The sequence below is a fragment of the Perca fluviatilis genome, chromosome 11, assembly GCF_010015445.1.
Source record: "Perca fluviatilis chromosome 11, GENO_Pfluv_1.0, whole genome shotgun sequence".
Classification (NCBI taxonomy): domain Eukaryota; kingdom Metazoa; phylum Chordata; class Actinopteri; order Perciformes; family Percidae; genus Perca; species Perca fluviatilis.
Window position 1 is genome coordinate 14793155 of NC_053122.1, and position 23572 is coordinate 14816726.

General features: G+C 41.3%; 2 protein-coding genes and 1 pseudogene across 5 annotated transcripts; all 3 read right to left on the reverse strand.

Moving 5' to 3' along the window:
- Positions 1 to 147: 147 nt before the first annotated feature.
- On the reverse strand, positions 148 to 3955 carry LOC120569100 (annotated as a pseudogene).
- A 1004-nt stretch (positions 3956 to 4959) lies between these two features.
- Positions 4960 to 16470, reverse strand: serbp1b (SERPINE1 mRNA binding protein 1b). 4 transcript variants are annotated; one of them, XM_039816966.1, is made up of 9 exons: positions 16088 to 16470; positions 14603 to 14783; positions 14137 to 14277; positions 13212 to 13283; positions 12389 to 12463; positions 10798 to 10975; positions 9867 to 9932; positions 9338 to 9550; positions 4960 to 6650 (listed from the first exon to the last, which is right to left on the reverse strand). In XM_039816966.1, exons 1-9 carry the CDS (start codon positions 16341 to 16343, stop codon positions 6591 to 6593), a joined length of 1242 nt encoding a protein of 413 aa, XP_039672900.1. In that variant the 5' UTR covers positions 16344 to 16470; the 3' UTR covers positions 4960 to 6590. The 4 variants fall into 4 exon arrangements, with proteins under 4 accessions (XP_039672900.1, XP_039672898.1, XP_039672897.1 ...); XM_039816964.1 differs by having other exon boundaries at positions 9846 to 9932; XM_039816963.1 differs by having other exon boundaries at positions 9338 to 9553; positions 9846 to 9932.
- A 2037-nt stretch (positions 16471 to 18507) lies between these two features.
- LOC120569101 (3-keto-steroid reductase/17-beta-hydroxysteroid dehydrogenase 7-like) lies at positions 18508 to 23442 on the reverse strand. The gene is made up of 9 exons (XM_039816968.1): positions 23298 to 23442; positions 21662 to 21865; positions 21460 to 21552; positions 21195 to 21309; positions 20585 to 20779; positions 19335 to 19439; positions 19197 to 19253; positions 18998 to 19096; positions 18508 to 18741 (listed from the first exon to the last, which is right to left on the reverse strand). Exons 1-9 carry the CDS (start codon positions 23330 to 23332, stop codon positions 18640 to 18642), a joined length of 1005 nt encoding a protein of 334 aa, XP_039672902.1. The 5' UTR covers positions 23333 to 23442; the 3' UTR covers positions 18508 to 18639.
- Positions 23443 to 23572: the final 130 nt, after the last annotated feature.

Genomic DNA, 23572 nt, shown 5'->3' on the forward strand with positions numbered 1-23572 from the left:
ACCCCCAACTGCTCGGGGTGCCTTTCCGTGGGCAACCCCCTCACTCTGACATCTCTCCATTAGTGCACGTATAGGTACTGAGCATGTGTGTGTAATTCAGGCCTGTGTGTAATTTGTATAATAACAGAGTGAAAACATGAAAACAAGTAATTTCCCCTTGCGGGATTAATAAAGTATAAACTATTATTTCTTTGACAGCATGGTTCAAAAATAGACATCTCAACATACAGTACACAGACGACATGAAATGTGTTCTGGACATACGTAGTTCATTAGCGTCGGGTCCGATCGGGATGCCGTGGTTTACACCTTTCCTGTTAAATTTGATGCAATTACAACACATTTCAGAATGCGGCGTGTTCAATTTGAGCACACATTACAGCGGAGGTTTGGATTCACATTATTGGAAGTGTTCTTACTTGTTTGCTCCTGTGTGAATGTGATATAGGAGTACACCAGGCTGCCAGCGATGCTGTGGGAAACAAAGAGGACTAAAAGCTGTCCCTCGGACAGAAAACACCACCTCCACAACGGCACGATTCAAAATGTGTGCGTTTTACCTGATGTTTAGACCAATGAAGTTAGTCCAAGTGAATATGTAGTCTCCTCCAAATGCCATTCCAATGTAGGTCACAAGAATATTCTGCAGAAGTCACAGATAAGAGTCACGGCACACATCCGCATTCATAAATCTCATCAGCCCACAGACGGCAGGACCAGCGTGGTAGGACTTACCTTAATACAGCCCACAATGGAGGTGGTGAGTGCTGAGTTGTACTGCGTGCACAGCATGATGGAGTACATTAAAATGAAGCTGTACAGCACATTGAAGAGGGATTAGACGAGAGCAGCAATGTGGGACATTATCTAATTTGTTTGTTTGTTCATTAATATCCCCATTAGCTTCTGTCTGTCTCAAAGGTGCCCTGCCGTACAAAACCGTTTTTACTTGCATTTTCTGAAATATGTTAGGTCCATATGTGTTTGTGTTATGTTGTGAATGTGAAAATGAACTGCTACCTCCTCTGTCAGCTCTAGCCGCTGAAAAGAAATAAGCGGAGAAATCAGACCAATTACAAAAGCTGGTCAGTCTGACATCATGTTGCCTGAGCTCATTACTATTCATGAGCTCGCCCAGTTGGGCTGGGTAAAGGATTCTGACAGCCAGGCTCTCATTGGCTAGCTGTTAGCCAATCAGATTCAAACAGCTTAGCTTGTTGAATATTAATGAGAACTGGCAGAAATCAGGCTGAGTCTTCCTGTAGGCTTTCTATACCACGCTAGAATGGCTTGAAACAAGGTAACCAAGGTATTTTTACCACAAAAAATGTTAGAGTCCATGGCAGAACTTCAGACATTACCACAAAGTAATGAAATACGTGTGGCAGGGCACCTTTAAACAGAAGCTACTCTTCCTGGGGTCTATTATTTCATAACAAATATATGACATAAGCTGGAATACATTCATCCATAACCACAATACATCATTAAATGGTGGATCTGGAGTTTACCCCATGACACAGGAAAGCACAAACTGCAAAACAAACAGCTGATCGGACCATCCGTTATACTCCAAGCCCTGTACTCAAACACACAGACGGAGGAGATTCTCAACTCTAGTTGTTGGACACTAAATTATAAATACGTCAACATAAGTATGAATATATTTGTGTCAAAAGCTTTCCTTACCACTTGCAAGTCCCCTGAGTAGTAAGCGTATGCCGCAGTGGGGAAAATCATGATTAAAGCATTGTAGTAGAGCAGCCCATATTTGCCCAGCTCCTATGGGAACAGCAGTATAAGGTACAATCCTTTAAGAAACGATGCAGCAAACAAGCATCGCACACAGCGAGGTAGTACGATTAGCGGCTCCGCTCACCTTGGAATCAAGTTTCTGCTTCACATACGCCCCGCTGGCCGCTGTCAGAACATTGTTCAGCATTATGAATACGTATCCTTCAAGGTCGAAAGCCAAGTCAGCGCTACAAACACACACGTCCGAGAATGAGACACATGCTCACGTGTAAACGGAATAATGTCAGCGTATGGGTGTACTTGTATGTGGCCACTTCACCTGGCAGCAATAAAAGCACCAGCGATCATGGTGAACACGGTGGTCTTAATCGACGCAGAGAAAGTCTTTCTGCGAGGAGAGGAAAACGGGTTGCAGTTATTAAAATCATTCATTTACAGGTGCGAGAACATTCTTGTTAAGTGGCGCTGAGGTAACTTACTTCAGCAAGAGTCCCTCAAACACCATGGTGAGCAAAATACTGAACCTCCTTAAAACCGTGAACATGGGTAGACTAGGAAAAAAGGAAAACATGGTTTCATATTTCATACGACTCCTGGAACAAATTACAGCACTTTCTTAAAATCCTACTACTACTTGTAACTGCTTTACATAATTGTATTTTCTTTTGCCTCCTTGTTATCCTAATGTATTTAATCAAATTAGTGTCCAATTCGTACTGTTTTATTGTCTTTCTAGATTTCTTATGATTGTACTTTCTGTGTTGTTGTTCTGTATTTGTCTTTGTGAGGGGCGCCCCTCAATGATCTCTCGAGGATAATTAAAGGTTGAATGAATATTAAGGAAATTATGTTTCATATTGCATAATAATACAGCAATAAAGTTCTAACCTGAGTCGTTGTGTCCCAAACAGCCCTGATATTTGATTCCCAACATACAGCAGAGGCAGTGGAAACATCTGGAAAGACACACAAACACACGTAATGTTAAAAATTTTTTATTTCAAAGTAAAATCCATATCTGGAAACGAGATGACACCCAACGCCTTCCCGGTCCTCAGAACTACAACTGTAGCCAACATCTGGAGTTATTGAAGCAAGGAGAAACATCAGCCTATCAGCCTACGTCTGTTTGGGAGAACAGGAAGCATCTGTGACACAACTTAAGACAAACTTACTTGGCCGATTCCCACACATGTTGACGATGGAAATCTGTAAAATATGTAGACAATGCTATACATGAGGAAAATGACACACAAAAAAAATAATAACAGTTTTTAGGCACAAAAAAGGACAAGGATTTAGCCTTCTCTACTATCCTTGCATAATTTGCACCAAAGAAATAAAATAGAAAATGATGGGAGAACAATTTTGACTGAGGTAATTGTACTTTACTTAAGTACTTCCATAGATGCTATTTTATACTTCTACTGTAGTCCATTACATTTCAGGAGCAAATTATCGTGCTCCACTACATTTATCTGACTGTTAAAGCTACCCGTTGCATTAAAGATTGCACTTTTAAAAACCTAAAAAATAAGCACATAGAAATGAATGCATTGTTATACAGTAAATTAAACTATTCAACATTATATTTAAAGTTAGAATTAGCTCCACTTTGAGCACCTACAACATTAAAAAGCTGCTAACACATTGTTGTGGAGTAGCACTGAGAAGGGTCATTCTGCGGCATAACTAAACCCTTTGATTTATAATTTGGCTTGAGTCTTCTTCTAAAGTCAGTTTGTGATCAAACAGTCTGCCCAAAACAGATGGAAGAAGACAATCTACAGCTGCCCAGTTAGTCCCCCGCCCGCCCCATACATGATATCCCCATCATCAAAACGGCCATCTCTTTCCCCTGCTCTCACTTCTAATAAACAGGTGGTCAAGCGTCCGAAGGGAAGCTTGCTGTAACCGTTGCTTGTACTTTGTACTTTTACCTGTAGTTGGAGAGGACGCTTTTGTTGACAACAACGATGAGGAATGAACTGACTCCGTAAAATACCGCAGCCAACAGTTTCAGATGTACCGCGGAGCTGGCACCGGATGTGGCTCTTTCGGATGTGGAGGATGCTCCTTCGGGGAACAACTTTGTGCCGCCGAGCTCATGTCGACGTCTGTGAAGCTCTGCCATCGTTTGCGTAATGAGCATCGATGAAGTTCAAACGGAAGCCTACAAGTTCTCCTGCACATGCGTACAACACTCTAACCTAAGCGTCATACTAAATATTGTCGGCGACGACGGAAACGGAAAGAAGTGAAACCTCTTGATTCAACTCCATACTTTGATGCACACCCTTGACTACTGAAGTTCCTTAGCCAGCTCCATCCGTGGTTACTTTACATAAAGCATTAACTAATGGGCGCAGAGCTGGTTACAGACCAGGGAAATTGAGATACCACCTCGGACAGTGAAGAATATAGCGGAAGTTTGGTGTTTTTCAACAATTTGGGGCAAAGGAAAACATTTTATACATAAATGTAGCTATTTTAAGACCAAGCCCTCCCTGATCGGATTTATATATATATGCCTTGTTTGTTTCTATATTTGTATTCTGAATGAATGAATAAAAAAACGTATTTTCATGTTTGCTGTTCAAAAGGTTCTTGGGACAGCCTCGATTATTTTATACATTTATTTATTACATTATCAGGTAAAGCTACATCTTTCAAAACTGACTTTGGTCTAAATCTTGCTATATAACTGACAAAACAAATTTTATGAAACTGTACAAACACAAATTTAGTTACATTTACAGATAATACACACATTAAAAGTAGGCTATATGTCAGTTTAAGATTCAAAATTGCCACTTTATTAGGTACAGCTAAAACTAGTGATCCTAAAAGCCCTGTAACATTAGTAGCATAAATAACACCTTCATAAAGTTGATTATATTTAGTTTTAGTTTAAACTGTTTACAGTGGTGTTGACTCAACTTTATAGTCATTTTGGAGGCCAAGTGGCACTGTTGAATTTAAGCCATTATATCCAACCAATTTAAAATAAATAAAGGGTATGCCTCAATATTATAAACATCTTAGTTCGTCGTCGGTCTTAGTTCGTTGTACCTAATAAACTCACAACTACGGGCATTAAACCCTTCTGGACGGTTATGTCCCTCTTACGTTTATATGGGATTTATCATGGAAAAGCACTGACACCACAGCTTCATTCTGCTTCAAGCAATGAAGAGTCCACAGCACATTTGTTTACAGCTTTAAAATCACAGTATTGATTTTAAACAACCATTGGCAGAATACATGTAACCCTCTAAACACCTCTAAAGCAATTTATTAGAACAGGGATGTTTGCAAAGAAAGTTTCACCGTCATGTGGCTCAAACAGTCCGACAAGAAAACTGCTCCAGCCGTCTGTATCAGTGCATCACCAGCAAGTCTTTGCAGAAGACAGCATGTAAAGCTTTAAATTCACTTCATGTTCAGTACCCCCACCCCAACCCAATGTGAAATATACCCGCTTCATTAAAAGAAAATGCTCACTGGAAATGCTGACACAGGTGGCTAAAAGCACCAGTAGCTTACATTACATTCTGTAGCTCATGATTGTTCCACAATGACAGTCGACATTTCTTTTAGACAAATTATGCATTTGTGCTGCATAAAATAAAATTAAGAAACAGCAAAAATGGTTAACAGAAGGAGGTGGGGGGGGGGGGCAATCTCAAGAGGACTAGTGCTGAAAACCAAGTGCTTTGAGATCTGAAAGAGAGATTCTCTAAGAGCAAGGTATGTCCATGGTCTGTGTATCACACGCACCAAGATTTCAACAATTACTTCTCAAAAGAGTATGAACTACCTCAGGTGAGAACTTGCAGTCTACGGTTTGGAAAGTTGCAAGTTCAGAGGAGAGGAATACTTAAATTCTAAGTAACTAGCTGTCAAATTCACACATTCAGTCCCACACCCACACACACACACACTCAAACAAACAATATTTGCTTAGTGGTCCTGAAGTAACAAGTAGCACAGTCTGTATGACCTACGAGGACCAGCCTAAAGATATACACATTGGGCCCTGGGACACCCTGAAAACACAGGTAGCACATCTGGATCAGGGGATACAAAGCATCACTAACCACTGGTCCACCAAAAAAGGCAAGCTATCAAAAGAAAAAGATGGAAAGAGGCATTTACTTTCACTGCACAACAAGCAGAAAAATACCAAGCTTTAGTAGGAAGTCACTTTGCCTGGTTACCCATCCCGGATTTGCGCCTCGCAAAGGGATGGGTAGTCAGGATCAGAGTATTTACACTTTAAATGCATGTTAAGCCATACTTCAGATATCTAATACAAGTATCCTATGTAGTGTAGTGCTACCACATCAGTGTGTATTACTGGGAGGAAAAACTCCAGTTGAAAGTCTGACCCCATAATACTGAGCTGAAGTCATGAGGGGGAATAAAAGCACAAAAGCTTCAGGGGAAGAGATACACACACTTCAACCTAATTGCAGAAATTCATAAATTCAAGCAGCACAAAAAAAATAATATCAATGAAGTATGCATAATCTCTGAAAAAAAGTATGAAAACATCCCTGCTTTCATGTTCCTAAATACAAAACTTCAGTGTAACAAGAGGTCCTTTTCTCGCTTTTTTTTTTTTTTGTCTTTTGTTCTCCTTTAAAACAGGTAAAATTTTAGTCCTCTGGTGAAGTGAGTGCTATGGGATGACAGTCTTTTCTTGTCATTTAAAATCTTTTTTTTTTTTTTCTCTGTTTTCTTATATACTCGAAGATGTGGTAAGCATGCAAGCCTCGTAGAGGAGGGGCCCGGAAGGGCTGATGGGTGGGCTGGTGGTAGAAGAGGAGCCCTTAGGCCAGGGCTGGGAAGGCCTCAGGATCATCCACGTTGGGGACCGACACTCCACTAGCCTGGGGAGAAACGCACACAAAAACCAGGACAAGGTTAAGAGGGCTATTATCAGTATGTTTTAAGACTGGATCCGAATATTCATTCGATGGGTAGTTATTAAAATTTTTTGGGGGGGGGGAAGAGAGAGAGAGAGAGAGAGGTGCATGCAGGCTGAAATTTGAACAAACGCAAATTGCGGCAAAAAGTTAAGTCTGAATCAACTTTTGGTGAAAAGCAACCCACTGTCAACTTGCTGTTGACAATCATGCAACGTTAACTGGCTATCAGACTCATCAGTCACAACGTGCAAGTCCCGTAACGTTACTGTAAAAAAGATTTCAACACTACGAAGGTAAAACACGAAACAAGCACTGAACTGCCCAGGATTTTGTTAACAGGTTCTGCAATATCAAAGCAGGTTCTCTTCATCACTCGCTTTGTCGCCTTGTATTTTCTCTCTTTTTCCAAAGCTGCCTTCAAGTGCGGTCGGAAATGTTGGTTTCCCCCGCCGCTGCCAAAGCCATCAAATATTCGCGGTTGAAAAGCACCGAAGCGTGGCCGGGTTAGCGCAGTTGGTAGAACAGGCTATAGATATATAGAGGTTTACTCCTCGACGCAGCGGCCGTGGGCTTGACTCCGACCTGCGGCCCTTTGCTGCATGTCATTCCCCGCTCTCTCTCCCCTCCATGTCTTCATCTGTCCTATAGAAATAAAGGCCTAAAATCCCCCCTCCCCCCCCCCTAAAAAATAAAAAAATCATCGAAGCTCAGAAAATTGTATTCGGTACAGCCCTAGTATTTTTACATTTACAATGGATCACATTACTACTTGATATATACTATCTCTGACTATGAGTGATACCTCACTCATAGTCAGAGAGCCTATTGTGACATCAGGCTAAGGACTGCAGATGAAAAATAGACTTTTGGCTAAATCTGCCATATTTACAGAAATGTTTAATATGCACTGTGCCTGCCTAATAAAATAAAGATTGGAGCCGTCCGATATATTAGGCATTTTCCAAGCCATCGGTATCGGCATTTATAATGGCCGATTAAAAAATAAAATAAAAACGGACAGAACCCCCTTCAACCATGTTATGAGTGTTGCCGTTGCATAGTTTGTCCACCAGAGGGCACCCTACAATGTCCCTGTTGGCAACACTCGTGTTTAACCCTTTATAGATCAGTTGGTTATTAGTAGTCATAAGTCCACAAAGCTAGGTTGGTGAGGATAATAGTAACGTTTGCACAGTTGTTGGTCTGATATGATGCTGAAATGGCTAACGGTAGCCTGCTAGTTAGCATCGTTTTACTGTTGGTGAGTAAAGTTAACGTTGGGTTAGTGTTTAGTTATTGAACATGACATGCCGGCAGTTCTGTCAAACTGTGGGAGGGGCTTAGGAGACGGTTTGGGCTGCAGCAGAAAGGGGGGAGGGACTGAGAAGTTGTCGATTGTTCAAATTTGTTGGCGAAGTCCTGGATCTTCACAATCTTACCTACTGCAGCTTTAAGTTACATATTTTAAATTTGTATTTTTATACATTTTATTTATCAGAACTTCAATATATTTTGATGTTCCTCTGATGTTAGATTTCCCTAACAGTTTTTTGTAGATAACAAATAACTAATGTTAGGGAAATCTGTTTGTTTTGTTACGCGTTTCTGTCAGCTCTACTAAGTGCTTTGGCGTCTTTTAACTTGTCGTTGAGATTCAACTTTAATGCTTTGGTTCACTTTCAACGCTCTCGCTGCGTCATTTTTAGTAAAAACTCTAAAAACCCAGCGTCAGGAAGAAGCAACTAGCTTTTTATACAAATGCTGATATGGTACCTATATGTATTGCTTATACTACTTAGATGGAATGTAAACATGCTTTCCTACAAAGACATTTTAATTTATAGTTGTCAAAACCAAAAAATAAAAAAGGAGCAGTACATGACCCTTGCCTAAATATAACAAAATCGGTACAAATATCATTTAAATCAGTAAATATCTGATTTAAGCAGAGCTAAATTTATAGTTTGATTAGTTGAATGACAGAAAATTATGTTGTTCGCAACAAGTTTGGTAGTTGAGTAGTTGATAGGGTTGTGGTTTGTTAGACAAAAATGACAGAAATTCATTGGTTCCAGTTTCCTAAATGAATGAATTCCTGATTTTTTGCTATTTTCTATGATTATAAACCAAATAGCTTTGTATTTTGGACTGTTGGTTGAAATAAACAAGAATTCTGAATATATCAACTTGGGCTTTGGAAAATTGGGAGGGGCATTTTTCCCTATTTTCCAACATTTTATAGACCACACACTTGAGAAAATAACGGTCATATAAATTGTTAAATTAATTGATAAACTGCAGCACTAGATTAAAAAAACTAGTAAAAAGGAGTAGACTTTGATGCCAGCTTTTGACAGTTCAATACTATTAATTACTGCTTACTGCTACTATACTATTATTAAAAACTAATTCACATAACTAAGCACTATTATTACAAAAAAAAAAAAAAAAAACTGACATGAGGCCAGTCTGTGAGTTTTGCATTATGGGACACGTGGTCGCCGGTCTGTTATTTCAGGGCCTAAGTGGTTCCACAGCAGATTTTCCAAGTCAGTGGTTTTACAGCCTGTACACAGTCCGTGAGCTAAATCCTTTGTGAGGGACACTAAACCTTTGTCGTTAGCAGCGACAACAGCTTTTATTGTTACCTTTTCAGACCGTCCTCCCCCGCGTGCCGTTCGGCTGCCCACCCCGCTGCTGCCACCGCCACCGCCGCCGCCACGGCCTCCTCTGCCTCCGCGAGCTCCCCCGCGTCCACGACCGGGGCGGCCCAGGTCTCCAAAGTTGATCTCCAGCTGAGATGTGATGTCGTTGGCTGGTTTGCGAAAGTGGTGGTCACTGGAATCATCCGGGGTGCCCTGCTGCTAAAAACAGACGATTAAAGTAATGTTAGATGTGAACTGCACTCCGTACTAAGAGGCATGTTTTTAAACCAGTAATGAAACGAGTAAACATGCGTGTTCTTTTAGTGTTGCTTAGCTGCATAGCACCATCACTATCTTTAGATTCTTCATTTCCTCTGGAGCCACCCGAAATAAAAATGAATGACCCAGTTTCAATAATTGAAGGTGTATTAAACCACTCACCATTTTCTAACAGGTGGCTTCATAAAGACTGTTAACACTAATGTCTTCATGGAATGTGTGGTTGAAATACCAGTGTGAGAGCTGCAGGCACCTTGTTGTACACGGGGGCTGGCTCTGCTTCTGTCTCTGCGGCTTCGATCACAGCACCAACAGGCCTCTGAAATGCAAAGATAACATTGGGGTTTTCATTAATATCATGTCAGATGAGCTGGCAAGACACACAACAATGTGCATCTGAAACCAAGTTTGCGCATGCTACACAGAAGTCACCATACTAGATCCAATCTAAATACATCAATCACGGGGGGAAAAAAAGCAGAGCAAGGTACTCAGGCTGTCAGCTTTGTAATAACGTTTGAAAAGACAGCAGTACTTTGGTAATGCACATGAATGAACAACAGTGTCCAGACAGTCAGTCAACTTTCTGTCACACTCAAAAGCTTCTGAGTTAGCAGCCTCAAAATACACAATCAAAAATAAATTCAAAAAATCAGCGACTCCTTTTGCTCAACAAAACAAGACATTTAAAAATAAAAATCTTCTTGGGCTCTGTGGAATTGTGATAGGCCTTTGATATGCTTTCTGACATTTTACAGACAAAACAATTAATGGAGAAAAGAATCTGCAAATTAAATTATTTTTTGTTTGTTGCAGCCTTAATCAGACTTTCATCAGTGCTGTAAGTTTGCCTTGATTTCATGTTGTCCGTTTTATTTGTGCGGTGCTAGAAAAATTAATTAATAAAGAATTCATTGTTAACTTTTAAAATCATTATGCTAAAATGTTTACAGCAACAGTGTATTATTTTTGCCTGGTTAAAATGTGGAAAATCCAAGTCAAACGTTTCCATACTTAAAAAACAAAGAAAAAAACACTTACGGTAAAAGACTAAAAGACGTTTGCGGCCACAGTGACGTGTGTGTGATGGAGCCTTAAACATGAGCCGGTACAGAGCTGGTGTAAACCGCTGAAGGGGAGAAAAGCTTTCTGGTTTCCATGATATTATAAATCACCATACTTACATCTTCACTCTTGGACTTGTGCAGCACGTATCCTTTCTTCCACTGGCTGTCGGCTCCCTCATTGGGCTTACGGATGTTAAACTCCACCTTGGTGCGCTCCTTGTCCTGCATTGCCTTCCACTCGTCCAGGGTCATCTCTTTGGGGCCTTCGTTTTTAACTTCTTCAACTTCGTTCTCTCTGGAAAGCCAGCACACAACAATGTAGGACCTTAAACCTCAAACTGCCAATCCTCTTAGCTCTATGCATGCTCTCTAATCCTGAGGCCAAAAGGTCACAGACAATGTTGATCCCATTTGCGCTAAAGCTTTGTGATGAAAATCCACGTGCAGAGATACTGTTTGTGACACAGAAGAACTTCCACACTCCAAAAGACAAACATCCCAGTGTGAGGACTAGGCCTGTCACGATAGTCAATAAATCAATTAATCGCACGATAAAAAAAAAATGAGCTCGATAATGTTTCCGGCCCCGATCATTTCCATTTGCATGCTTGTTTGTTTTCCTCATCTCTCTCTACCAAAGAGACTGGATGACCACTCTCGGTTCCTTAGCGGAACGAGGAGTGAACCCTCTTGTCAGTCCCATGGTTTTTGTGTGGGCGGGACTCCAGGCGGAGAGAGAGAGAGAGAGAGAGACAGAAAACGGTAGTTGAGAGTTGGAGCAGGGTTTCCTGCAGCACTTTGCAGTTAAGGCGCGGTCAAAAAAGCGATATCCACCGTGTTACTCAGCGTCCCGTTTTCTCCCTTTCATTCCAAACCACACAGCTGACAACCTGCAGGTGGAGTTGGTGGAGACAGGCTCGGTTTCAGGAAAGTGGCTGCATGTGTCCGACAACGCACAGAACATTAACGGTACAAGCCTACAGCTGGACACGGAGTGTGGAAAGTATATCAGAGTTGCACCAGTGTGTGTGTGTGTGTGTGTGTGTGTGTGTGTGTGTGTGTGTGTGTGCGTGTGTTGGCCCGCCCCCACGAAGCTCCGACCTGCAGAGGAGCAGAAGCCGCACCTTCGCAAAAATGAAGACTGAAAAACAGAACTATTTTGGTACAAACATTTACTCGCCATGTGGCAGATAGCCATATAGACAGATTTAATTTATTAACTATATTATTTAAATGTAATATTAGTGTTAAATAATTGTTAAGAGTCTGTAGTCTGTCGCACAAACACTCAACGAATGCTGCAAACATTTGACAGCCAGTACGAATCGCCTGGGAGAACATGCGTGTCACAAACGGCAGTTCCACAACTGTACAACAGCGTGAAAGACGACATACTAAAAAGGAGATCAAAGACATATTGTGGATATTTAAAATGTCTTCCAGTTCCAGTGTTAAATATTCTTTAGAAATAAAAAAGTGTATTGATCTTTGAAAAAGGTGTACCTGCATTATTATTATTATAATATTATCGTTTATCGCAATCATTTCTGGGACAATTTATCATCCAGCAAAATTTGTTATCGTAACAGGCCTAGTGAGGACATATGACTCTGTAGCTTCAAACTACTTTTTCTGGAGTTGTTAAAAAGATGAACTCCATAAACATCCGATTATCACCTGAACATCGGACAGGAAATGGGATACTGACTTGTTCTCAGAGCTGGCAGGTGCATTTTCCTCTCCCTCTGGGGTCGTCTCTGGGGCAGCAGTCTGTTCAGCCTCGCTGGGAACAGAGACACACAGCCACCTTGTCAATACTAAAATATTGCCTCCAGTTGAAACCTTACCAGACACTATTCTGTATAATGTTCCCTTGAAACTGGTGCACTTGTTTATTTTAAAGTGCACATATTATGCTCATTTTCAGGTTCATAATTGTATTTAGGTTATATCAGAATAGGTGTACATGGTTTAATTTGAAAAAAAACACCATATTTTTGTTGTAAAGAACATTGCTGCAGCTCCTCTTCACCCTGTGTGTTGAGCGCTGTTTTAGCTACAGAGTGAGGCATCTCACTTCTGTTCCATCTTTGTTGGGAGTCGCACATGTGCAGAAGCTAGGTAAGGACTACTAGCCAGTCAGAAGCAGAGTATGAAGGCGTACCACACTAGCAGCTAGGCGAGCATTATAACGTGTGTTACAAAGTGACGCACGTTCGTCACGGAAGTAAAGGCTGGACTACAATAGAGCTGTTTGGAGCAGTTTGTGAACAGTGTTTTCTGTTGGAGATGGTAAGTCCCTTTGGGGTGGACTTTGGGCTTTTTCACTTTGTAAACCTATAACGTGCACAAAAAAGATATATAACACGATACAGGAAAGGGAAAAAACAAAAAAGCATAATATGAACACTTTATCACAAAAATAGAGCTACTTTATATAGACCTCACGTAGTACAGATATCGGATGATCATTTTCCTGCAGACATTAATGCTCAGATAACCAGGCCATGTGTCTGTTCTTGAAAACTCACCTCGCTTCATCCTTCACGTTGCCCCAGTTGTGTGAGCCGCTGCCACTGCGCTTCTCCTCACTTTTCTGATTGCTGGAGCAAACAAAAAGGAACACACACACACACACACACACACACACACACACACACACACACACACACACACACACACACACACACACTGATGTATGCAGCCTAAAAATACTTACAGCCTACAATGAACAGTCATCCGAAAACCAACAACAACCCTTGACCTCAAGTCTGAAGTGAAAAGCAGCTTAACTGAGATGTCATTAAGAAACACTTTCTTGAGATGCCATTTGGACTGTTATTCAGTGTAAAGTATTCTGTGTAGAGTACGGGTTTCTGCCATTTTATAATTTAATATTTTAATGTATTTTAAGATGTTTTTTAAACTAAAATGTGTTATTCAAGTAGCAAACTCCTATAAAAAAAAAAAAACTAAGTTGTGTGCGTAACATCAGTGAGTGCGGTCGAGAGAGAGAGTATGTGAGGGACGGTGAGTATGAAGTTAACAGTAACGTTATAGCTGGGAATGTAGCGGTGCTGTGTGTACTTCTGGTGGCAAAATATATGCTAAAACCTATAAAACCCAAGCCAAGTTCCTGTGTCTTGCTTACCACATGCTGATCAAAGTAAAGGCGGTTAGCACAGAAGTTGGCAGACACCTGGCCTCCTAACAACTTATCTAGTGGAAACCCTGATGATAACTGCCAATAGACTTTTTTGGTCAGTTAGGCTTTCGTAGTAAATAAACACAGACTGTGCCACCTGGTACTGGCAACCTTTGGCAGTTTAAGAGCTGTAGACGGTACCTCTCAGATAAATAATCAAAAATGGGATGCTTTGGTAGGTAGGTAGTCATATATATATATATATATATATATTTTTTCACTGGTCTGTACTCAATTGAGGACTGACTCACGATTTGTCATTGCCGCTGTGTCTGTCGAAGTCTCGTTTCCCACGGGAGTCGAAGCCTTCTGCTCGGCCCATGCCCCGTCCTCTTCCACCACGCCCACCCCGTCCGCCACCACGCCCTCTCGGGGGCCTGTCTCCAGAAGGCCTGATGGATACAAACAGACACTAAATTAAAAATAAAATAAAGAGAAAGTGTGTAAACATGACCTTATAAAAGGAGTGGTCAGCACTTATTTTTACAAGCTTATTGACACACACATGCAGATCTGCTCTTAATGGCAGTGGCTGTCCAAAGGTTCAAAAAGAAAATGTACAGATGGCTGTGATGTTGAGGTTAAGTGAGCAAAGATTAGACCAAACACTTAATCTTTCCATACACCCCCACAATGATCCTGTGATCGCACCAGACAGCCTTGATCTTATCAGCACGTTTAAATATGCTCTTTTTTTAATTCATCACAGCTACCCACTTGTCTGCAGAGAACTCTCCACCTCCCTCGGGCTTGTCCTCTGCCGGCTTCTCGAAACGGCGCTCGCGAGGAGGTCTCCGTTCCGGCCTCTTGTCTCCAGGTCGCCCTTCACCCTGCCCACCCTGATGCTGGGAACCAGGCTGGCCCTGCTGGTCTGGTCTTCTGCCCACACGCCTGATACCTAAAAATCACAGGAGCATTAAAATGGGAATCAAACTTTCTCTCATTTCGATTAGTATAATAACTCCCTAACCTATTTGTGCCCAAAGACTATATTTAGTATAAGGAAAAATGGCCACATTTGTTACGTTTGGTCCTAAGTCTTCAAATCTGGTATGGACATACTTTGGGCAAGTATCTAACAGTACAATTTTAAAATGTTTACATCACTTGAAGAAAAAAAAAAAAAAAAAAGTAGAAAAATCACCTTTTTTTTTTTTTTAAATGAGGAAAAAGAATAACATTGGGTTTATTAAATGTCTTCCATATGATTTTTTTTACACTGCATGTCTGCATATATGTGATATTCAACTTGTTATGAGAGCATAGATACCAAATACTTGATTGTGCTCCTTGTACATAGGTTCTGAGATACAGCCATTTTATATGATGCTATATCTAGTGTTTGGGCACATTAGACTACGGTTTAGTTTGGCCTAAAATATATATATATAAAAAAAAAAAAAAAGTATTCCCATCGTGTGCCCAAATAGTATAATGACAAAAACTCAACTTTCAGCAAAACAGGTTGACCAACTTCAGATGTATGCTTAGGCAAACCCAGTTAAACACTTCCAACAATTCAAAATTTCTGTGTTGTTTGACAGTCGTTTATGTACATTTGGGTGCAAACTGTCATGTAAAGCTCCTGGTGTAGCCTACTCCGTCAGCACGCTACACTTAATTTCACTGCACACTGTTTACAATCCTAGCTAACAGTGGGCCTGCCTCTTTTTATTAACTTGGTGCCATTGTTCGTGAACTCAATTTTAGACAACTAAGCTATAAAAAAAAAAACAGTATTCACTCAGGAGAGACATCACCAATCCAAACAAAGAGCAGCCTAGTTTCCCAGTGTATAGGTGAATATCTTGGGAATTTGCTTTGCAAACCCTGCAGCCGATAACGGAGCTGCGTAGCCAGTGCACGAAGCATCATCCATAAGACAGTAACTCTACACTACACCTTTCTGTAGGATGCTGGTGGAAACCATGTCTGCGACACAGGCTCGCCAGTCTGCACAGGGCTTTGCAGGTGGGCTACACCTGAGCTTGTTTATAGTTACCCGGTACAGACATCGCTTGTTGTCTAGCTAACCTCCGCCTGTCAGGTTGACCTCACGCTGTGTTTCGCTCAGACCAGCATCTGCTAACGTTAACGTAGCTAACAAGAGATGCACATGACAGTTTATACGAAAAAGATGAAAATAAACATGCACTGCACAGAAGCAAGAGAGCAGGTGTTATTATTTATATTTTTTTTTACCTTCTTTCTTCAGTGGAACTGGAGCTTGGGACTCCTCCTTCTTGTCCAGCAACGGGTTCTTTCTGTCCTTCTGTGACTCCTTCTTCGGCTGCTTTGCTGCTTGAGCCGCGGACTTGGTGGAACCAGCGGCGGCCCCCTCCTTCTTCTTGTTTTCAGCAGCTTTCAGGATCTCGAACGGGTCGGACTCATCGTCAAATAACTGGTCGAACCGGTTGGTTACGACGCAGCCGAAGCCTTCTTGCAGGTGTCCGGGCATGATGGCGCCCCTTCAGCGGGATTCACCTCCGATTCTACGAGGCTTGATGCGAACAATCCGCTGGATGCTGCCACAAGATGGCTGGGAGAGCTGCACCTTCTCTTCCGGTGCGAGCACCATCCGGGACATCGTACAGCGCGCACCAATCTGAACACACGGTGGCTGCAATGTTTTTATTTACATTATGTAACGATGCACTAGTGTCCTCTCATGTTCTCCTAGAATAATCCGGCTTTTAATTTCTGAGAAGAAATCACATTAGGCTGGTAATATGTGGCTGCAGTAAACAGGTTCTGCTACAATGTGCATGCATGCTATTAAATACATATTCTAGGTTTGCCTAAATAAGTACACATAAGACACATTTCTAAAATCATACACCAATATCTCTATTAGTTTACAGCGTCTGAGTAAGCTCTACATGAACACTATACAAGTATTGCTATTAAAAACTCAGTAGCACCTTGTTTGTGCAACCATGACTCTATGACCCTATGCACATATGCCCATGCATATCATAACATTAAATGGGATTTGTCAGTTTATGAAAAGCAGCAAATGCTGTGGTGAGGGCCAGCAGGGGCATGCTGGGTAATAGCTGGTGATAACATATCTGGCAAGTCTGCCCTCTGTACAGGCAGTGTGTACACTGGTTGAAGATACATTTTGACTCTTTCTAACGTAACTTGAGGCTTGTCTTTTGAGTCATGGATGTATTTGACTTAAAAACAAGAATGAAACCTTATTCAGACCCAGGCCACGTGTGGATGTTTATGAAAATTGCTCATTTGCACCTCAGCGCAAAATCGCTGCACTCAGAATCAAATGCTAAGGTGCAATGAAAGCATTTAATAAAAAAGGCCAAGCTTTGAAGACTTCCCTGATTAAGATTAGTTATTTGGCTGTATTTCTTTCTGAAATGGCTTTAAAAATGGCTTCTGATGCATATTTGTTATGCATGTTTTCTCTTTTATTCTCCATTTTCTGATCTGCCAGATGAGAAAATACAGCAGTCAACCTCATACAGAAGAGGCAAAAAGCCATATATCTTGTAATTCAGTGTGGAAGCAGTGCATGTCAGTCAGGAACAGCCAAAGCCACACACAACTCATGCAATAAGCAGTTTAGCTAGCAAAGCCTTTTGCTACCCTAAAGCAGTTACTGATATCAAAAATATCAGTAAAAGGATATCAGCAATGCACAACTCGTGCATAAGAGATCGTGAAAGGACATATTGTAATACACCATGTCGTTTCAAACATCTGATTTATTCATACACTTTATTTGGTCTACAGACCTTAGCAGAAAACATGCCATTTCTTTCAGTTAACTATGCATCTTAGTGTATAATTTGTGGTAAAGGAAGCCACTGATGACAGCTGATGGTAGTGCTGATGGTGTTTGGTTGATGGCCTCAGTAAACCAGACAATACGCATCCAGCTAATTAAAAGTTTGTAAGGTAAGAAGCCCGTTGTAGAAGAAACATGATACAGATATCAGGTGAAGATGCAGCAGGTGGTGGTATCTATACATTTCAACAAGAAAGCAGCAACAGATGCGACTCCTGCTGGTTATTGATCTCACATGATGCAAATGCAAAACAAAGGTATTTTAGGGTAAGTTTGTGAATGACCAATCTTTCAAGAGTGTTAGGTGCCGTGTATGTTTTTGTTTGTTGTCTGCTGGAGTGTGATTTCTCTGCAGGTGTGTGCTTTCTGCTTGTGATGTCAGCCCCGCAGCTAAGGCTGATCAGCATTCATCAGGGAGCAGGATGGCAGAGTGGGGGAGTGAGAGCAGGGTCGAGCCAGCGTGAGTCGGAGAGTGCTGAGTTCTGCCGTGAAAGCCAGACTGGAGCCAGTGTGAGTCGAAGGAAGAGCTTCAGTGGAAGCTGTGAGAACCTGCAAGAGCCTGAGTCGACGTCTTCCTTTTGGAGATTGTTTTGTGTTTAGTGAATAATAAATCCTTTAAAGATATTGTTGAAAGCGTTGCCGAATAGCATTTGTTTCTCTTCTCTATTTTAAATTGTTTGCGTCCCCCACCCCTGGACACGAGTGGGACGTAACAAAGAGATATCACATATATTTCCGACATTCATTTACTGTAGTAAATATGAAATGTGACATGTGGCATGTGAGTCTGAAGAAAAGACACATGATTCAATGGTACAACTGGCAAGAAAAGAATAAGAGCACCTTTATTGTTCTTCATCACAATTCGCACACATTTGCAACAGCAAAACCATCCATTACAAAAGAGTCACTTCTACTGTATCTTACTGAGGTATTGTCCATTAGCTTACTTGTCTGCATTCCCCTCACTCTGTTTCCTTCTCACTACTTTCTCAAGTTCGAGAAGCTTTGAATAGAGGATCTCAGACATCTGTTCATCGATGTCCATCTGAAACAAGAACAAAAACACGCAGAAAATCTGAATTCATTACATGTAAATAAAGCAGATTTATATTAATCCCTTCTTCCAGTTTAAAACTTTTCAAGGTTTCCTGCTTGATATTCTATAAAAAGCATCTCAACTCACCCAGTCTCTCATGAATATTTGAATTACTATAATACTAAGATTCAGGTTACCTGAGGTTCACATAGAGCAGACTTGAGCAGTAAAATGTCTGTGGAAGAAGTGGTGTCTGGTTACTCACCTGTCGAGGCTGAGTGTAGTTTTTTCCAAGTCCTGATGTTAAACTGTGATACTTTGCTCTTGGATCCAGAGACTCAGGGTTTTGAACAAATAACCAGTGCTGTGAAAAGCCAGAGCAGGACTTTGTGTTCACAGTGCATTCATTGTAGAGAGAGATTTTTATATACACAGCATACCAGCAGGACAGGTCGACAACATACCAGCGCCTCTGCTCCGTTGTATGGTGTGAGCGTAAATGTGTTGGTAAAGATCCTAATCTGTTCATCACAGAAAGAAAATATATTATAATAACTCCAATCATGTTTAACACAGATGAGTAGAATAAAAAGATCACTCACCAGCCACATGATGGGCAGGATGAGGGTCCAGAAGAAGGAGGGGAGGATGCCATAGGTCAGATTAGTCATCACCAGTCCTGGACATATTACAGAGGAAAACAGCCCCTGTCACAAAGAGAAGAAGACATTTATTTCACATAACAGATGAATGCTTAGGTTTCAGTATCTGTTACTTTCTGAAGTTGAGAATGCTGTGGGAGTGGATTGTTCAGGCCTGCAAAAAACATTGTTAACTTATTTCAAGAAATCAGGGAGCTAAAGGGATTGTTAGAGATGTCTGTGTTTATTAAGAAAAAAACCTCACAAAAAAGCAACCCTTTTGTAAATGGCACAAAAGATACAGTAGATCTAGTAAAGAACATTCTAGTAGAACCTGCGCTGAAAAAGAATAACCTATCCTTAAAAGCACATTAGTTTGGACCGAAATTGTACCTTTTGTTTCACGACAGAGTTATGTAAGTCTTGTTTACTCCCCCCCCCATTACAGTCTTTCTGGCCTGGAAACCAGATGAATCTGCAAGCTCATGTTTCATTTCTCTGGCAGATATGTCTGGCTCCTCCCATTCAAACAGATTTACAGCCGTCCAGAACCTAAACGGGCCAATCAAGACCGCTTATCTCACATGGGGCGGGTGTAAGACAATGACTGACAGAGGAGCATTATAAACGTAGTTACTTGACATAACTGGCATTCTCTGTCCAGTGCAAACATCCAGACTAATATGCATTTGTGAATTAGTCTAGCTATGCCAGGCTACAGTCTTCCATGACCAATGACTACTTTAAAAACATCAACTGCATACTGACTAAATACATGAAGCCACAGTTGTGGAGGACTCTCAACATTAAGAGGATTAAAGAAACCATGGGCATGCTCTGTAAAATACTAAAACGAAAATAAAATTAAAAACTAACCCTAACCGAACCCTAACCCTGATTTGACCTTTGCTAAATATTCTGCGATCTTATAAACACAACATGACAATGCAGTGAAAAGGAAAATGTCAACATTTTATGCGCACAACACTTCCTCTCCCCACTAACTGTTTGGAACGACCCCTCACCCTTTTTATGACAAACCTTCTAAACAATCAGAGGAAGATAGGGCAAGAGTTAACACTGCTTACTGCTCTTCCACCTAAACTTCCATGACCTTGTGAGATTTTGCAAAGGACTTGAATTTTAGAATGTGGGTGGATGCCAGTAGTCACTACCGTACCAGTAATCCGCGGACTGTGTGATAGACAGACCTGGCTGTTCTTGTGTCTGTTGAGTGCCAGGCTGAGCATGTCTGATGCATACTTGGAGGAGCTGTAGGGTTCCATCCCATTTCTGTGCTGAATGTCCTCGATGCTGAAGGCAGAGCGGCGGGCGTTACTCGAGGATGTCCACACTATCCTGGACGTTTGACATCCCGGACACAGCAGGGGCTCCAGCTCCCTGATCTGGACCACAGAGACTAGGGCATCATGACTCTTGCATTATTTTCATTTGTCAGGTAATCAATTCACTGCCATAGCCAAAAACAGACATCTAGGTTTGCTTATTTCATCAAAGTTTCTCAATTTTTTTTTTCACAACAGGCCTTCAGTACTATACCAAAACATGTCTTTCTTTCACAATACATTACATCCAACCCAACTTATTTTTTAACAAATGTATCTACATGCAGAAGCATAGGCCATATGCACAAACTATATCCATCTGCAATACCATACTATATGCATAATACTACTTCACTATGTTGCAGCATGTAATACATAACAACATATAATACTGAGGACTACTGTATGTACACTATGTCAAATTAAGGGAATGGTTATCATCTTAGATGTCATGTATGTGTAGTCTGTGGTGTACCAGGAGAAAATGACCGAAGAGGTTGGTGGCAAAAACTTCCTGCAAGCCGTCTGAGTTGAGGCGGTCTTGTTGAGTCAAGAGACCCTCTGCTGTCGCAAACATGTTGATGACATTCCTGTAGTGAGAGGGTACAATATTACATGGATAATGGACAGGTTGCACTAGTATACAATTATGAAGCTTTAAACCATAATGAAATAAAAAAAAATAAAAAAATAGAAAGACCCAAATCAAAGCAAGTTAGGAACTGGCTTTAGGATTTTACCTTGAGAACAGACCCTTGAACAAAGCTTTGACATCCACTTGTGGGTTGGGCATAATTCCTGCATTTAAATACAGAAAGTCAATTCTGTTGTACCTGTGGGAAAGCACAAATATGCATCAAAGATCAATCTCAATTCCATATTCATTGTTGAGGACGGGTATACCAACAGCATCATGATGTCAATGTATCTTAGAAACAGTACCTGGCCTTGAGCTCCTGAGCAGCAGCGAGCACTGACTGCACACAGCCCACATCGAGGTGCAGTAAGTCAATATGTGCATTGATGTGAGAGGTCAGGAGGGCAGAGCGGGCATCCTTGGCCCGCTTCATGTTTCTGCAGGCTAGACACAGAAGAAGCTGGCTATCCTCAGTCAGCAGCCTTTCACACAGGGCCAGGCCAATGCCGCTGAATAAAGTGACAGATGGCAGACAAACACAATGTAAACAAACTTTCCTTAAGGAACTGTGTAATCACAGATTTATAGGTATAGTGCAGTTTAGTGTCCTAAATTATTTTCCAAAAAGTGTCCCAAATGATGAGGGTCTTATTTGAGACAGGTTAGGGTAAGGGTTTAGGGTAGCGCAGGTGGTTTAGCAGGTTCATAATTAATTAAGGACATTCCCCCCACTATTGAGATCTTCAAGCGTCATCTTAAAACACACCTCTACTCATTAGCTTTTACTTGCATAACTTAACCACTGTTACTATGGTTTCTGTGAAATCTGTGCCTTTACTACTAGTATTATTATAATCGTTACTATTTATTTATAGCATTACAGTTTATCACAGATTTTGAAGCAGTTAATCTCTCAACAGGAGGGATTCTTTCCCTCAGTGGCGCTACAATGTTTCTGTCGCCTATTTAACATAGCCTATTCATTTACATTTCAGTGTTTGTTAGCTCGTGAGAGATGTCACTTTGTAACAACATGACAAACAGTGTCTAACCCATACCTGTCAAGTATCCCGTTTTGGCCGGGAAAGTCCCGTATTTTACCCTTCTTTCCCGCCGTCCTCCCGTATTAGTATTTTCCCGTAAATCTCCCGTATTTTAACCTGCGTTATTAAAAAATAATAATAGCCCGGGCCCGAGCGGAGTAAAAAAAACAAAAAAACATTCCCAATCGGAGCTCTGTCACTAGCCTCGCGATAACTGCCACCTGCAGTAGCCTACTACAGGTACTGTAGGTGGCAGTTGTCGCGAGGCTAGTGTGTGAGGTCAGATGATGAGAGACGGATGATGGACGCTTCGACAGAGACGGTGCGCTGCCAAAACTTCTGAAGGCTTTACTATGCATTCCCCATAGCAATGCAAGTTCAGAAAGGGTGTTTAGCATGGTACGAAAGATTGTTACAGAGAATAGGATGACGTTAGACAACAGAACTGTCTGTGCTCTACTCTCATGTAAACCACTCTGTAAACCGCTCTGGCCCCGCCCACTAATACACTCCTTCCAAAACAATCTTAAAGAATGCAAAGTCTGCAACAAATTTATACAATAACTCATTAAAAGAGTAAAGAAAAGTTATGTGAAATGAAAAGAAAAACTGTAAAAGAAAAGCAATATGAAATGAAAAGAATGTGTGGAATGAAAATAAAATGTAGGCTAAATGTAAAGACAAGCAATGTTATAAATTGTAAATGTTTTCAGCATTCTGCATCAAGTGGTGATTTTAGCTTTCTTGTACACCTGTCTTAAAATGTAAGGGATACTGGAGCTTGGTTGGGGTGGTGGGACTGCTTGCGGTGGGCGCCGGAAAATTTCCCTTATTTTCAAATCCAAAACTTGACAGGTATGGTCTAACCATGGTTATAACGCAGTTTCAATTGACTCACCTGTTCGCGCCGGTTACAAGGACAACTTTCTCCATGTCTGACCGGAGCTAGCAGCGTCTGTAGGTAAAAACGAGACCGGGACAGGGACAGTTATGAAGACTCTCTACCGGGGCAGCCCATCGCCCGATTCGGCAGGAAAAAATCAGCCTATGTGCACGAGCAGCTACGTGGTGTGATTGGATGTCAACATACAACTGGCCAATCAGCTCCCACTACGGAGGCCGAAGAGGCCCACACGGTAAAAGAGCGTAACGGTTGAAAGTGTCGCATAGGAA